General features: G+C 40.2%; 1 protein-coding gene across 2 annotated transcripts in view; it reads left to right on the top strand.

Annotated features, from left to right (window-relative positions):
- Positions 1–18,300, top strand: part of LOC117219293 (protein turtle homolog B) — a 329,095-nt gene that overhangs the window by 47,298 nt on the left and 263,497 nt on the right. For both annotated transcript variants that reach the window (XM_033468332.2, XM_033468329.2), the window contains exon 3: positions 17,608–17,740. In XM_033468332.2, the coding sequence (XP_033324223.1) occupies positions 17,608–17,740 (133 nt within the window). The remainder of the gene's footprint in view (positions 1–17,607; positions 17,741–18,300) is intronic.

Below are 18,300 nucleotides of genomic sequence, written 5' to 3'. Positions count from 1 at the left end.
CGAAGTAATTGATGTAGCAACGAACGGCGGTTCCCGCTGGGAGGGAAAGCAACGCAGCGTTCCGGCACGGCGAATGCTTGGAATCATCGCGCCGAGTGCATTATTTGGCCCGAAATCGAAAGTCTTTGGTCTTTTGCCTTTCGTCTGACGATTTCGCCTCGGTGATTCGTGTTACAATCGCTTCCGCACGGCTGGCCGCGTTCTTTTTCCGGAGAACCGCTGCTACCATTGCATTTCGAACAGCGAAACTTCCTTTCAATTAGATCTTGACGATGAATTTTCATGGCGAAACACAATGCTGCGCACAGTTCGCCAACGAAAATGTAATAAAACGAAACGAAAAAGTGCATCACATGAAAAATGTAGCCGGGATTTCTCGTTGTGAAATTCCGCTGTGCACGGATTTGGAATAATTTTTAGTATGCGGATTTTCATGCAAAATAAAAATAGCGAGCATCAATTGCAAGAAGTAGAAACTGTACAGCAAGTTCACCCTTTTTTTAATCAATGGATTAAAGGTGATGCATTGATGGCATTGCAATTTCTTGTTCTTTCCGCTGTTTTAGATTGCAACCGCGTGTTTCTTTTTATTTAGGGGATGAAACCAGCCCTCGAAGTTTAATACGAGAGATAGCTTAGAATTAGCTGAAAAATGATTTAATTTGTGGCACGTCTGGATGGGCGAATAATATTCTTGTTGTCGGTCACCCTTATCATGGGGTGAACTACCCCCAATCGTTTAAATGTACATTTAAAAAACTTGAAACCTGCTGAGTGTTTCATCAAATCTTTAATGAAGTTTTATCTTTAATCAAATCTTTAGATTAGATGCCAACAAATTATTGCACGATAACAAATTAGTAATTTTATTCAAACATACGATCTCTTCTTCCTCACTATGTCATCCTGCATTTAGTAATTTCTCGTAATAATACTAATTATGCATGTTTGTTGGTCGGTTTGTGTAAACCAAAGGGTATGTCATCTGTAAATAGATAGATAAATAAATAAATAAATGTCAGAGGACCACGAACGAGTTCTGTGATTTTTACAATGGATGAAGCCATCGAACATGGAATTTGTCATAATATTTTAAGATATTAAAATTAGAACTAACAAAAAGCAGTCAGGTTGATTGGTTTCTGATTTTTTCTTTCTTTTCTTTTCTTTCTTTCTTTTTTCCTTAATTTTTACACGAACGTCATCACCGAAGCATATATTATAATAAAAATCGTCGAAACCTTGAATAAATCAAATCTTGTCGTTGTTATAAATCAATATACATTGGTCACGTTTAAGGCTCGGTAGTTCCAGTGTTAATTGGTCATTGCGTTGATTGTTTACTAAGGGTGTCAATTGAATATCAATCAAGCTGAGACCATTGGGAGAGAGAGAGAGAGAGAGAGAGAGAGAGAGAAGAACGGGGATTAACAAAGAATTAAAAGATGAAGTAGAACTGCCGGATTTCTTGTCCCGCCGGTTTGGTTGGCCTGTAGCGATGCAAGTAGAATAGCCTCGCCTGTGACCAGACAAGCGCAATTGGAATAGCCTTCGGCCAAACCGGTAGAATACGGATGAGCGACGCCGAGACGAGTGGTTTGGTGCGGTTGCCATACATGCGAAACGGGACGGTCTATTCGCAGGCAAGTGATACAAACTCGTCAATGAGCGGACAAGTAGAACAGGATCGGATTATGATCGCGCGATTACCATAAAGATGATTCCTGACGAGGTTAGCGAAATAGAAACAATCTATGATCGGACGAGCTGTACAGGATCGGTTGAACAAGCAAAGCGAGATTGCTATAGATAGACACGTGAAATAGTCTCGCAAATGAGTAGATTGCCGGAATAGAGTGGGATATGCTGTCTGACAAGTAGAACACGACGATCTATGATCGGACCACCGCTATATTTTTAAAGTAACAATGGTACAGTATATGAAATTTTTATAAGGACACTGCTTTTTTAATAAAAATGTGAACAATTTTGATAATGTAGCAGAAGAAATGATAGGAAATAATTGAGGCATAACAGAAAGCAGAATATTAGTATGCAGAAAGGAAAAAAAAAATCGTTTATATTTAGCATAACTAAGATAATACAATTTATTGAGGTTAATAATGTATAATAGTTATATAATAATTAATACCTATTATTATATATTAATTAATACCTATTATATATATATATATTAATTAATACCTATATATAAATTATATAATAATTAATACCTAATAATAGACAACCTCTATTGTTAATTAGTACAAATGTTGTTTGAAATGTAGTTTCATACTATTAACTAGTTTCTATAATAAGGATTACATTAATATTCCGCTGTCATATTAGGTCAAAATGGCCCAAATTTTTTTCCGACAAAGACAAAATGTCTTCGAGCTCATGTAACGTTCGACATCGGCTACACGATACAATAAAAATATCATAAGATTATAAGCATGACCTTGGAAAAGAAATATTTTTATAACATAATGATTTCATCGAACAATTCAAATAGCATGCAAAATATTTTTTGTACCCCCGAAATTAGAGGAGATATTTGGGTGACCTTATTTAAGCGAAACACCCTATATTCGGTAAACGAAAGCAGACTTACAATTTCAATAATTATTGAATTATTAACAGCAGTTAATGAAAATTATACCATCCGCGCCGATGCAAAACTCTACGAACAAATACAGAGAAATGTTCCGGATACGTTTCCGCGGCGGTTTTGTTTTATGGCGGAGTTCATTCGATCTCCAGCGTTTGCATCGCAATTACCGCGATACTAATTGCTCGCCTCGAGCCGTACATTACCGGCGATCGTTGCCGAATATTTACGATCGATCCCATACATCCGGCGCGGTGAAAAATACCGGTTGTTTCGTTGGACGACACCGCACGACTACGAATTTTTTAATCGGCCCCGGATAGGGAGATAATGTCATTATTATTCATTTACTGTGTTTACGGGTATACAGAAAATACAATAAGTTCGTGGTAATGCGAACGTCTCAATTACCGTTGCTTCGAAATGCTGCTTGTATCAGTTTTCGCGACCCAAATACCGATAAATCCAAAATATTTCTAATTTGTTTTTCATGCATTTACAAATATATTTATACTGAATTAACTTTCCGATGAACCATGTTCAACTTAAATGAAACTATTAACCCCTTAACTTGTAAGCTCGAGTTAATTCGAGCGCGCTAAACAGGCCAAACTGTGCACACTCGAGATAATTCGAGCGGCGTTGTATTTTATGCTGCTATAATTTTTCACACTCGAATATAATCGAGAATTGAAAATAACAATGTGAAAGCAATGAAAAAAAATCGTTTTATTGATATTTATCATTTACATGTGTAAGTTATAGCACTTATTTATTCAAGAATAAAATATAACCTTTTTCCATGGAACAAAAGAGCGCAGTATATCAAAATTCTCCGTCAAAAGAAAAGTTGAATCAGGAAAAAAATTGATTTTTTTGGCCGTTTTTTTTCAAAAAGACTGTGCGTCAGGGGGTTAAAGTACAGAAATTGTAATAAAATATAGGATATGAAGACAGTTGGCACACTTCTACAAATTTTCAGGTTATGTAGATCGATTACAAAATATCGGTAATATGACAAATGTTCGAAAACGTGATGCAATTTTATACTGCTGCATTTATTCTAAAACTGTGAAACTAGAAAGAATGATAAAGTTCACACTTTCTTTGTAAAATCGTGTGATTTTTATAGTATAAAAACACTGCTTATATCGACCGAAAGCTAACTGTTTAAAATGATCATCGTCTACATAAATTCGATTTCTCAACTATATCAGTAAGTGAAATGTATCGTTCGCGGCAATTACACATTTTACATGACATTAGTGCAATATTTATGCATATAAAATTCAGTCTATATAACAGTTATACTATTAACAGTTCTTTAAAAATAAATAAATTTGATAACGCAAAAATTTTTGTAGAACATCCTACTACAATCTTGAGTGGAGCCATCATTCTAGTACAAAGGGTTAACATCATATTTTAATTAACAACACAGCAAACAAACAACTATAATTTAATCATTTTCTTAGAACTTATTAATTAAACTGTGATGCTGAATCTAAATGATATAATATCAATTATTAATATAATATCAAATGTTACGTTCAAATCTTATTGTTTACAATTCTTGTCATATTATTGCGCGATTATCGTTAAAACAAATATAAATAACCTTATTCCGAATAACCTCGGTAATTATTATCCTTACCCTAGTCATGTCAGCGAGCCGATATTGGTGTGTTCGCGTAATAAGAGGCCACTCTGAGGAATCTACGTTGTACGCTCTCGATTAATCTAATGCGATTTTTAATGCTTGGATTAAAATGCGCTCCGTAGGCGGCCTCGCGCGACAGCGGGCGAGCACGCGAACGAGTATGCGAACGAGTATGCAGGGGCGAGTATGCGAGCGGTCGCGTAAAACGAGTTTCACGAGAAAATGACGACTACGCGGCGGAGTTTGTCGGAGAAATTCGTTTAAGTCGATGTCGCCTCGGCGCTCGTCGACGAGCGGAGGACCCGTCGTCGAGGGGCTGCATGTATTTCACCGTGGAAACACGTATTGCATTTACGTTAGCGTTACAACGACTTTAGGCAAGTACGTGCCCTAGCAAACTGCTGGCTGCTCCGTTCTGTAATACAGAAATTCGTTTCGACCGGCAGAATCACGGAAGAACCGGCCGCTGCCGGTCGGCCGTTCGCGTCCCTGCTCATGCTCCTGTCCCCGTTTAGGGTAGCCCATTGCCATCCAGTCACCGGGCTCCGGATTCATGCTCGACAAATTGGAAAATTCAATCAAACGCGCGCTTCGACGATCCTCGTCGCACTTTTTAATCCGTGGATCGACCGTGCTAGCCGATCCGTTCTTCTTTGATACCTTCTCGCTTTCTTTCTTGTCAATTCGCTGTTTTAATTCGATTTAAGAGATATTTTAAAGAGAACGTGATTTGGAGATTGTCTACCATCTCATAGCAAATAGTACTATCTGTGGATTACGCTATACTGACATATCTTTAACACTTGAACCACCAAACCAATCAAAATGACTTTTTTCATTTTCAATTCCCGATATCATTAAAATATTTGTCTAAGAATTTTTCAGGTGAACTTTATTATTCAAGCATATGTTATAATAAAAATCTTACGAAGTACAAACAAATCCAATCTTGTGATTGGGTAGTTCCAGTGTTAAATGACAAAAGCATTAATCACCATATCCCGCTGTTTCATTTTTACGTTCTTTGCGTGAATCTTTTTTTTTATATGTACGTCAGTACAAAATTTAGTGAAAATAATATTTCATTATTTTTAAAACCCAAATTGTTATTAGGAAGACAAAGCTATAAATACCTTTTTCTTTAAACTTTATCGTTTAAACATATCTCAGTATTAAATCAGTATACAGGTTGTCCCAAAAATATCTTACAATCCGAATGAGATCATTGGAAGTAACTTTTTTCTTGGCGAAAATGCAATCCGCGGCTTTGGTTTACGGATTATTGACGAAAATCCCTGACCGATAAGAGAACCGTGAAACTGTCTTGATAGTGAACATTAGACTTATTATTTACGTAATTACATATTTACACATTTATATATTTTTGCGCATATTTTGCACATTTTTCACGCATAAAGTTCATATGCATTTTACACATTTATCGTGCAAAATCATCGGCAGCATAATTATTATAAATCTATATAAAAGTGTTAGGCTAGAGCAGGTTAAGAATACTATTTAGTCATAATTCTGTCCCCCGCTCTTATATCGGGTCAAAATGACCCACATTCTATTTTCCGAAAACGTGAAATTAATCATTAATTCGATATATTTAGAAATGAGATATCGGTCTCCAATAAACGAAACAATATTTTAGAACGTTCAAATTATATCCTCAAATTTTAGGGTCTCAATAGTGGCTCTACTTTTTGAGTGACAGCTGTCTGAATATTGCATGACACGCGTGCTTCGTGCAGGAACTGTGACAGCGGAGAGTTAATTCCTTGGAAACCTTATATAAATAGCTTTATATTATTTAAACATTGATGACAAGAGAACAGAATTTGATTCCGAGTTAAGGGAACGGAACAAAATTCGTACGTAGCAGCTTATCGCTTGAAATCTCCACCACGAGTCTAACTCGATAAGATTATGGCAAGTGGTTAAAAACAACAGGAAAACTCGCTGCGACGACAGAAGTAAATCGTAGCCCCGGCTAGAATAAGATTCGTGTATTTCCAACGAATTTAGAAAATCGTCGCTCGGAAACCGAACAGCCAAATCGAGCAGACATTGACTTAGAACAATCGAAGTTCCGCGATACGTTTCGTTTCCCTCGAATTTTCTGATCCGGATAATTTCGCGGGGCACCCTTTTGCGGGACGGGCGAGCCCGGGAATTCGTTTCTAAGCGCAAAAGTTTTCTCGAAATAAACGTAGCCATGGTCTCGGGCCGACCTGTATCGCCCCCTCGCATCGCTCTGCATCGTTCTGCATCGTTCTGCATCGCATCCCAACGCAGAACGTTCGAACTTCGGAGCAATTATCGTTCCCGTAGCGTGTAGCGTGTAGCGTGTAGCGTGACGCTATTAGGGCCGGGCTGATTCCAGGACGCTGTCGAGGAAGGAACTTGACGGTTCCGGGAAGACGAAGAGGAAGAAGACGGAGAAAATTAATAAAAATACCTTGCGGCCCGAGCAGCCGATTAATTAAAACTTTTGACCGGGCAAGATTCATCGGTCGACCCCCGCCGCTGTTTTCCTCTCTTAGCATTTTCAGATACCATCGCTTTCAGCAACGGGTCGCGCTTTCATCAAGCTTTTCCACGGGAAAATTTGACTGTCAGTTCAGAGAAGCTCGATGCTCTCTCTCTCTCTCTCTCTCTGACGCGGACGTTGAAGCTGGGCGAACGAAAAAAAAGACCAGCACTGTTAACCCGCTGTGTTATAGAATACGGTTACACGTGCTCCCGGCGTCCAGAGTTTCGTTAAGCTGTGCATTTTTTGCATCAGTGGAGTGCAAAGAGCGAAGAGAGAGAAAGGACAGAGAGATAGAGAGATAGAGGGAGAGACTCGCTATGTTTGCGCGATTAACAGTAACGCCGGCTACCGCGGCTCGTTCATCATCCGCAAGTAATTAAACTTGTGACAAGAAAATCAATTGCTCTCTTGTCCGTGTGTTCAAAATATCCGAGGATGATACCTCGCTTAATCATGGCTTCTGTTCCCTATACAGGCGATCCCCCTTCCGGATTGATAAAAAAATCTTCCGACGCGAAAACAAGCTGGCCTGCGATCGATATTTTTGTACAGCGTCCAGTCGAATGCAACGACACTGTCGAGACACAGCGAGGCCCCAACTTCACGAACAACGCAGTCGCGACCGCAACGTACGATCCGCAAAATTTGGTAATGTGACATTTGTACGTACAGTCGCCTCGGAAAGTACGTTGACGCCTTTTCAAACGGAGTAACTTTTTTTTACAAAAATTGGTTCAAAGGACTTGAATATCTTCGAGATGTTAGACGGACTGGTTTTTTTATGAAATTAGTATACAAATAGTTCTTTTAAATTGTAATTTATTGGAATGATAAAAATATTAAAAAACGATATTTTTTCAACCTTTTTTTTATCCGAGCCACTAGCTACAGCCACTGAAAAATGTAAAAATTACCTGTTTTTGCTTGAAATTCATGTAAAACTGCGATTTTCGCGATGTTTAATTGTTTACAGCTAATAACGAGGCCAACCGATTTCGATGAAATTTTCAGCGCGCACATAAATTACCGAGATCTACGACATGCACTTTTTTAATTTTCGTTATGGATTCGGATGAAAAAGTTTAAAATACATCGTTTTTTAATTTTGTTGTCATTCCAATCAATTGCAATCTAAAAAAACTTTCTGCACACTCGTCTCAAAGAAAGCTGGTCGGTCTAACATCTCAAAAATATTCAAGAACTTTGAACGAATTTTAGAAAAGTTATTCACGTTTGAGAAAGCATTAATGTACTTTCCGAGGCGACTGTACATTGCTGAACGTATTTTCTACTTGCGTACAATGAGTTTTAATGTCCTACGTAAGGTTTTGGGATCTCATAAATTGCAAAAGGCATTTTTTGAATGTCCGTCATAGGCTCGGATAAAAAAGTTAAAAAAAGCGAGACTTTTAAATCTTAGAAAAGCATTTTGGTCATCGTCTGGTAGACTGGTCTCGCCATCATCTAATCAAAATTCAAGTGCACTCAGTGCAGTTCAAAAAATGTCATTGCGTTTCAAAATGTGTACGAACGCTTTAGTGAGTACACTGTGTGTATTAGCATTGTCGCGAAAGAGCAAAGCGAGACTTACAAGCCGTCCGAATTCTGCACACGAGTTTGCAATAATCGACGAAGCAAGAAACCCGTTCGCGGATTACAATATCTTACGTTTCGCCACGACCGGACTTCTCCGCCGGCTCGTCCGGCTCGTCGCGATTTCGGTGCACGTCCGCCTCGTTACCCGGTGAAATAGAGAGCCGCGTGAACAATCTGAAAAAAAGGTTCACGCTGCCGCAACTGCGTAGATTGCGCCATTGAAACGTATCGCGAAACACTTGGATCCAGCAAGCGTTTTCGGCGTTTGTGCGAGCGCAACGTTACACACGCGCCGGACGAAATCGAACGAGCGAAATTTCACCGGACTATCAAGCGGGGGTTGATAATCCGGACAACGCGACGAGCCGTCGCTTGTACCCGTTCGCAACAAAAGGGGCGAAAACGTTGCTTTTCATTCCATCGATTTTATCGCGTCACAGCACAGGCACGGGGCAAAGGGTGCAGAGCTCGCGCCTCGAGTACGGCACAATGTTGTTGCATTAACGGAACATTCATCGGAGAGCCGACATTGTTTGCGCCGTGATTAACTTTTGACCGTCGACGATGGACGGACGGAGGCTGCGGCGGAGGCAAAAGCGGAGCTGGCCGAGCGCGGCCAAAGTGGAGCAGTAATTTGCCGCGATGTGTTTGCGATAAATTCGAAAAACAAAAAGCGGAAGGAGGAGCACGAGGCCGCGCGATTTAGCGGGCCGGTGTTCGCGCGGGACGGGGCGGTCAATGAAAACCCCTTATTAAATAATAGCCGTTACCATGGGACGTTCGCGCAAATATACCCGCGATATACACAATCGTACATTCATATACAGGATGTTGAAAAGAACCATTCAATATTTGTGTGGTATATAGGATACATTGTACCGAGTGAAAAAGCTTTAGTAAACACAGGTCGAAAGGTTAACCGTTTATGAGATGTAAACATTTTTGTTCGCTAGTATCGTGATTGACTTGCTACTGAATTTTCGATGTTTACAGAAGATTTTCCACGTGTACATCTTCCATTTCTACACACGCTTCGCATCTTCTTGTTACAGAGTCGCGAACTCTCTCGAAAATTCCACATTTCTGTTGAACTTTCTGACAAGCATGGTGGATTCGGTTACGTGATTCTTCTAAGTCATTTATGGGCGAGGAATACACTAGGCTTTTTAAATATCCCCATAAGTAAGTCAATCATGATACTAGCGAACAAAAATGTTTGTATCTCAGAGATTGTTGACCTCTTGACTTATGCTTTTTTACTCGGTACAATGTATCTTATATACGATATTAACACGTTCCGTGCCGAGCTTTTTTTACTCGAATCTTCACACTTTGATATTTTACCAAAAATTGATGTATTACGTGCAATTATTAATTCTCGTACACATAACAACGTAACAAAAACTTATCAACGCCCATTCTTGCGGTGGAAATTGATTCTTCGGTTCTAAATTTCTTGTAAACAATTTGTTCAGTTCACTAAGTAAACATGCAAGCGTGTACCATCGATGGTACACGTGGCACGGAACGTGTTAATATCGTATGATTTTTTTTTAATGCCCTGTTTATGCGTCGAGGATACGCGCGGATGCCGCACAGTGCAGAAAAATGACCAGGCTTGTGTCAAAATCATAGAACTTTTGACAGAAATGAGCTAGAGATATTATCTTTTTACAGATACACATTAGGATACATTGTACTGAGTAAAAAAAGCATAGGTCAAAATGTCAACGATTTCTGAGATATAAACATTTTTGTTCGCTAGTGTCATGATTGACTTACTACTGAATTTTCGATGTTCGCAGAAGATTTTCAGTGCAGAAAAATGACCAGGCTTGTGTCAAAATCATAGAACTTTTGACAGAAATGAGCTAGAGATATTATCTTTTCAGATTAAACTTGAAATGTTCTCGAATAAGCGAAAATTGAGAAACTGAGAGAACGAACAATTATTGACGTTGAAAATTTATATCAAATTTGATATTTTTCGATCAAATTTCAGGTTCTACATTGTGACGTGTGGTTGGATTCTCCTCTTGTATTGTTATGCATCATTTCCTGCAGATTCTATCACGTATAACGTTTTGGAGAAAAACAAATTATTTCGTTCATTTTTTTCTTCGAAATAGTTCTATAACCAGTTGGTTTGATTGCATGCACTGCATTTATTCATTCCAATAAATATTGGAGTGAGAGACAGAAAGAGAGAGAAAGAGAGAGAGAGAGAATATGTGAACATATACAGGGTAATCGGTTTAATTTGACTCGGTAGAATATTTCGCGGCGCACTGAAGTTATCAGAAATACGTTCCTACAAAAGTTGTTTGGTACAGAGGGGGACGTTAGATGATATAAACAATATTTTTACAAGTGTAGTAGTGGCAGAGATATTGAAGTCAAATTAATATTTCTAAATGGGACTGTGTATTTTTTTTTTTTTTATCTATAATATAACATATTTTGTTGAGACGACCTATAGTACAATGACCTATAACATGATATTATTCCGTGTAGTAAAATGAAATAGTAATAAACGAAATGCATATGCTATCGGCTAGCTGTATCAAATGACGCTGTAAAAATGATCGAGAATCTCTCTTTTACCTTTTGGTTTCTACGCGACTATATTATTCATTTATATCAAATCGATTGTTTTGTTTTTCGTCAGCTGATCATCTTATGAAGAATATGCGAATGTTGCAACAACTTGTGCATAAATTAATATTAATTTGCACTTATCGCTATTCAATTTGTGTTAGAAAGTATTTAAAAATTTATTGTCCTTCAACATGATCGCCATCGTTAAGAATACACGTATGCGAGGAAATAACAGAAAAAGTATAAAAGCATATAGAAAAACAAACTTTCAAAGGAAAAACTGGATTAATCCGTCTTTTGTTCTCCAATTTAGAAGTGTCGTACAAATTTTGCTGCGAAATTTCAATTCGGGTTAACAGAATTTATACAGGATGTGTTCCTGGAATTTCCGCGTTATACGAGGTTCGCGAGTTACGACTTTTTTACAGAGATATAAACAAAACTTGTTATATTTCGTTAAGTTTCAGTATTTCAGTCGTGCTTTCCTTTACAGGAGCCTGTTCTATAATTAGAAGCGAGTGTTGATAAACACAGAGCTATCGGATATCCTTGTAGCTACACCAACCATAGAATAAACATTATCGAGCTCTGTTTCGGTCGATGTGTTGTTGTACGGTAACAGTTGAACAATTATCGAGTGAACTAGCATCAGGATACCAAGATTTGCGAAATGCTGAATACACTTTGTATACTGTTTCTGCAATGGAAATGCGCGAGTTGCGTAATTTACTCGCGGATTCTCCAAAGAAAAGCAACGACTGAAATATTGGAACACAGTAAAATAATGAAGTATCTATTTTTTGTTCATATCTCTGTAACAAAGCGTTAATTCGCAAACATTATGTAACATTTCTTTCTTCTTTTGGTCCTTAGATTAAGCTCTCGCGGTATAGCGGGAAAATCCCGGGACACCCTGTAGAAAATGATATATACAGTGTCTCAAAAATGTTTCGCAAACCGGAAATGGGAGGTTCTTGGGGTAAATTGAAGTAACTTTTTCCTTAGCGAAAATGCAATCCGCGGCTTCGTTTAAGAATTATTAACGAAAAACACTGACCAATGAGAGGCGAGCTCGGCTCAGCCAACGAGCGCATGACGCCCAGTTCCACTGATTGGCTCGGCTGCCCAGCGCTTCACCGCTGACGACGCGGGCCGCCTCGCGCCAGCCGAGCTCGCCTCTCATTGACCAGCGTTTTTCATAAATAACTCGTCAACAAACCGGCGTATTGCATTTTCGCTAAGGAAAAAGTTACTTCAAATGACCTCAGGAACCCTCTATTTTCGGATTACGAGACATTTTTGGGACACCCTCTATAACAATAAGCCACAACCGATATACCTTATAACAGTTACGAGATCATTTCCGTTCTTCATACCTGTTTCAAGGAACCGATATCATAACTGTTTTCAACCCGTGATAACAAGTCAAGAAAAAAGAATGCAAACACATGTCCTAATGGAAATAGCAACATTTTACCGAAGAACATCAAATTTGACATAAATTTTCAAAGACAAGTACCATTTTATAATTGTGTTAAACAATGTTCTGTAAGAATATAGAAACTAACAAGAAATAATCTCGAATACATGTGCATATAATAACCCTGTATTCGCTAAATAAACTATCTGGTCTAAAGAATTAATAAATAAATTCTGCATAATATTCCATTGTGTTCTAGAATATTTTGAGTTTAATTTAAAAAAGAAAGTCACCGCTCTGTCTCGCTTCTGTGAAAAGTTCTACGATTTTTGTACGAACTTGGTCTTCTTTTCCTCAATGTGCGCCGAATCACTGCGGATCAACCCGATTACGGCACGCTGATCCGTATTATTTCGAGAAGCGATTCGCAGCTGCGCTCCCCCGCTTGTTCCTTTGACAGCTCGTGGACCCGCAACACTTTTATCCGCGAATCACGGTCCGGTGAGCTTTCCACGGCAAAACAGGAAACGCCAAAAGTAATTGCTCGAACGTCGACGGCACGGTCAAAGGAGCCGGACTAAACCGGTAATTAATCCAGTTGCGCGCGAACGAGCCCCGACGTTCCCAGCGGCGCGTCCCAAATTTTCGGAAATCAGGTGAACCGCGCGCATATCTGCGTTTGCGCGTGCAACCGCGGCTGGCGGGATCATTAACGTTTCTGTCGAAGCGTTCCTAAATTTCTCGGCAGTTTGTCCTTTTTCTGCGCGGTGCGTTCTCTCCAAGTTCTCGACAAGTTCCTGCGGGTTCACTCGTTAGCGCGGATTATCCTCGTGTACGAGAGCCCCGCGCGAGCATAATTTCTCTGAAGGCGTTACGATAACGGTGAACGCGGACCATTCCGGCAAAGCGAGTCGACGAGGGAGGGGAAACGAAACCGGAGGGGGCTCGACACGATTACGGCGAGTTTATTTTAAACGAAGTTCGATTTTTCAGGAGACCGTGTGCGTCGTCGCGGCCGTTAACGAAATCGTAGACGTCGAAATGACGTTGATCTGTATTATGAAAACGATTTCCACGACGTTTCCGACTGTCTTAACTCTTTGTACTCGGAACCATTTTAACTCTGAATCCAAAATAGCCTTTCTGACCTACGTTGTTTCCATTTTAACACTTTATCGACCGCTAGCCTATTTATCGGCTTTTCGATTGCCAATGTTTATCGATCGCTAGCCTATTAATCGGCTTTTCGATTGCCAATGCTTATCGACCGATAGCCTATTAATCGACTTTTAGCTATCGACGGTTTTCGCTTCTTTACTGTTTTGTTAGTAGCTGACCTCCTGTATGCTGACCTCCCCATATCCTTATGAATTATAATTATAATAATAATTATTATTTATTATTATTTTTAAAGGAATAAGCACAACACAATGAATAGCGAAAATTTAGCCGGTACTGGGAGCAAATGCGCGCGCGACTAAGCCAGTCCTTACTGAGTGGCAGCCTCAACCACGACCGGACGATAAAGTGTTAAATGACTCAGTGCATTTTAACTTTCGACGGTTTTTCGAATATAAACGAATTGGATGATTCAAAAATTATTTTCGAATGTGATGGAACAATAGATCTCGATACGAAACGTGTTGCAACTCGATATAGAACACGGTGCAACGCGTTACAATAATTCTCAACGCGCCATTTAGTATTTTACCCTCCGCCGGCAAGGCCTCATTTTTTTTATTATTTTAGGCTTTAATGAATCTGGAAAAATTCTGTAACATTTCACCTTCGGTCGGCAGTGGCCAGGTCAAATTCGACCGAAGCATCAAATGTTCGCTTGAACGGAGATCGGAACGAAGGAATGTATTTCCGTCAGGTCTTGCAGATCAGTCGGAATCTATCGAGGAGGAAAGATATATAAAACACATTCCGTTTTCTAATTTCGACGATGACATATTCGTCTTATAAAATTATATCTCCAGATTTCATTTGCTTCGTATAAAATTAGTGTCTTATAGTTTCGATAATTTTCTTTTCTTTTTATCGTTCTTTCATCATTTTACTCGTGGTACAGTTTCAGTGTGTACAGTTTTGACGTAGAAAATATTGGGCCAACCCGATATATTAAAATGAAAGAAATTAAAGCAAATATACAGTTAGTGGAAAAAGTATTTTTGATGTTCGACAAATTGTCGATATTAGACCGTTACAATTTCGTAAACGCGTGTCGTTTACGAAACTACTATGTACGCTACGCATCGTCCATGTTCCTGTAACATGCTCTTTCGCATAATACAACAGGTGGGAAACTGGAGACGTGCACTTCCTAAAAAATGTTACGGATCGAAACGTATATAAATACAGTAAATTCTCTCTAATTGACAAACCCAACTTGTACAAAAAAATGGGCAATTTGTGGAAAGAGGAGATACGACTATTCAAGCCTCGCGGTTCGCTTTTATAGTTACTAATTATCAACAACAATAAAAACGAGCCGCAAGGCTGGAATAATCGTACCTCCTCTTCCCAAAAAATCCATTTTTGTTTCCAAGCTGACAGTCGATTAGGGAGAATTTATTGTGCACCGAAATATTTTGTGCGCAATTGAGCCTAACACTCTTTACGTAAAAGAAAAATCGTAATTACCAACTACGGTATATTTACTTGAAATCAGCGAGTGGAATTTTTGCGTCGATTTCTTGGATTGCCTGACCTAGGTGTGTAGGGGGAGGGTCATACACGGCTATTGGATGAAACGACTCGAACGGAGGGGCGACTCGCTCGATGCATATCTGCATTACTGCCGGAAGTGCTCGAGTCGCCGGTGTCGGGCGAGGGAACACGGCGGGTGTCGTGAACCGTGCTGAAGCGTCCACTAAGCGTCGAACGACCGACAACCGATTTGTTTTACGCGCGGTTACGGTTTGTCGTTCGAGCGTCGTCCGTCCGACGAAATTAATGCTCGCCGTGTACTCGCGTCGAACGCGTAATCCCCAGCTGGGCGCGTCGTTTATTTTCACACGCGCCCCGAACGCGCGGAACTTCCGAAAACCTCGAAGCCTCTGAAAAGAGAGAGCTACGTGCTCGTACTTTTGTTATTTCGCTGGTATTATTTCTTCATTTCAATAAATATTCTCAAGTTCGTTACGTCATCTAGAAACATCGATCTATCGAGAAATCGCACAGACATTCGATGATAACACTTTTAATTGTACCTCCCACGTTTAACACGTTCCGTGCCGAGCTTTTTTTACTCGAATCTTCACACTTTGATATTTTACTAAAACTTGATGTATTACGTGCAATTATTCATTCTCGTACACATAACAACGTAACAAGAACTTATCAACGCCCATTCTTGCGGTGGAAATTGATTCTTCGGTTCTAAATTTCTTGTAAACAATTTGTTCAGTTCACTAAGTAAACATGCAAGCGTGTACCATGGATGGTACATGTGGCACGGAACGTGTTAATTATACCCCCCCGTAAAGCGTTCCATAATAGGTACTTTTACTTTACAAGGATCACTGTTCAAACTCTTGTCGTATTATATTCGTTATAATTAAAATACACATTTTTCGATTGTTATAATTTGTTAGAAGAAAAGGGAATATGTATTTATTGTGTGCCTACATTGATTTGAATACTTAAACATTGACGTCAAGAGAACAGAATTGTATTCCGACTTCAAAGAATGCAATAACATCCATAACCAACAGGTTATAACAAGAAATCTTGATCACTGATGGCAAAAACGTAGCAATTTTTTATACGGATCGAAAGTATATGCGATCATAAAAATGTCAATTTAAGGTGCTACCAAGGCCTGGCCTGACCTAGAGAGATCAATAAAGGAGCAATAAGGGTGCTTCGTTTGGAGTACAGCTTATTTTTTGCTGATTCTGATCTATAATTATTATCTATTCATTATTGTTGTTAATCTCTACTAAATACTATTTAATGTCATCCATTAATATATTATCACACTCACGTTCTATAATTTAATTTCATGTAACGAGATAATTATTTTCGGATAGACGGTTTCTCATTCTCTCCCCCCCCCCCTTTTCTTGTTCCTCCTTTGCTGATCGATCGAACGAAATAATTGTCAAACTATTTCAAAGAGAAAAATCAATGAAATAGTTTCTTTCTTCTCCGATGGATATCCATAATGGACAAACCAAAATTAAATCTATGCGACTTCGTCATCGGTAGACCGCGGATTTTATGCATCTATGGGAAAGATGCATAGGTGAAGCATAGGACAGTGAAACAGTGAAAAGAAACTAAGAACGATGACATGTTAATTGCAACTTATTAAAATTATTTAACGAAAAACTCGCGATCGATGCAGGCAATTTTTATTTCGCGTCAGGACCCGTCGTCTAGTCATCAGATAAATATCGTATCCTGTTAGTGTCAAATAGAAAGAGAGTCAAGGAAATCGGAGGGTGGCGTCGCGTCGTCGCCGCGGCCCCGGGTTCTCCTTCGCCCGCCGACAGGTGATTCATTTCGCGCACGATTTTCCCGTCGATTCGCCGCCATGAAAGATTAAACGAGCCGCATGCGTGCGCGCGATTCCTAGCGAACCGTTAAAGTGTATTTTATTACGCGGCCGGTCGCGCCGTGTGCGAATACGCCGAAGGGTGAATACGAAAAACCAATAAATTATTTCCGCCCTATTAACGTAACCGTCGATACTCTCCGCCCCCGTGGTAATGGATCACTGGCAGTGATTCTTCCTTTTTTGAGAAGAAGGTAACTCGCCGCGCCACGCTGCCACGTCATAATTCTTAATTCCAAAGGTGCTCGAAGCTCGCCGCGGCGACCTCGATAAAAGCCTTTTAAACGGGACGTCGATACATTCTTCGTGTCCCGGGGTCGCCGCCGCCGCCGCCGACACTACCGGGAATTAATTACGAGCATCGCCTTCGAAAATGAATGGTCGTTCGCGAGCTTTTCTCCCCCGGTTCCCTTTTATGCGTGTCTACGAATTCGAACGCGCGTGAATTGCTCTCGCTTCTTTGTTCGTTCGCGCGCGATTCCTCTTCGATTATTTACACCTTCCTCCGTTGCCGCGAAGAATCACGGCTAATTAACAGCTTTATCCCGCACTCGTAATTCCTCGTTACGGGTCGCGCCGTTTGCCGAGCAGAGTTTTGAACGCCGTCGATGTGTTGCAGTACCGATGGAGTCGATACAAGGGGTGGCAGGACAGAGAGCAACTTTGCCCTGTAATATACAACCCCGCGAGCCGAACGATGCCGTCTCTATGGTGCTCTGGTTCAAAGAGGACAGCGGCGAGCCACTCTACAGGTAAGCCATCATTGTTATTTACGCGCGAGAGTGTGCGAGAGCGAGAAAAAGAAAGATAGATAGATAGAGAGAGAGAGAGAGAGAGAGAGAAAGCGAGGAGAATGAGAGACCTTTTAAATCTCCACGCGGCTCTTTCGCCGATATATTCAACGAGCCTGTCGTCGCTGCTCGCGTGTGCCCTCGTACCGCGCCACCGCAAAAACCGAGCACCGTTCCCGGATTGTTGGAACCGAAAGAAATTACCATTGGCTCGCGCTTCGATCCTGTTCGCCGCGCAGAAATAAATCGAGGCTCGAACCAATGGGGAACTACTCCAGCCCCGGCTGTGGTCGGAACTGCGGTTCCAGCTGGTCGAAATTAAGAATTCTTTCGCCGATGAGTTTGACAACCCCGCGGTTACTCCGGTAGCTAAATCCCGTCGGGGCTGGGTATGCTTCTTACGCTGCTTGCTTGCGCAACGCGAACGATGTTCATGTTGATTGATTGAATTGTTGATTCAGTTGATTGAATTGTCCCGGTATTACATTGAAAATTGTTTAACTATGCGCTGACTATGCGGC

This window comes from Megalopta genalis, chromosome 2 (genome assembly GCF_051020955.1).
Source record: "Megalopta genalis isolate 19385.01 chromosome 2, iyMegGena1_principal, whole genome shotgun sequence".
Lineage (NCBI taxonomy): Eukaryota > Metazoa > Arthropoda > Insecta > Hymenoptera > Halictidae > Megalopta > Megalopta genalis.
The sequence above is the reverse complement of the archived record's forward strand: the minus strand, read 5'-3'. Positions and strand labels throughout refer to the sequence as shown.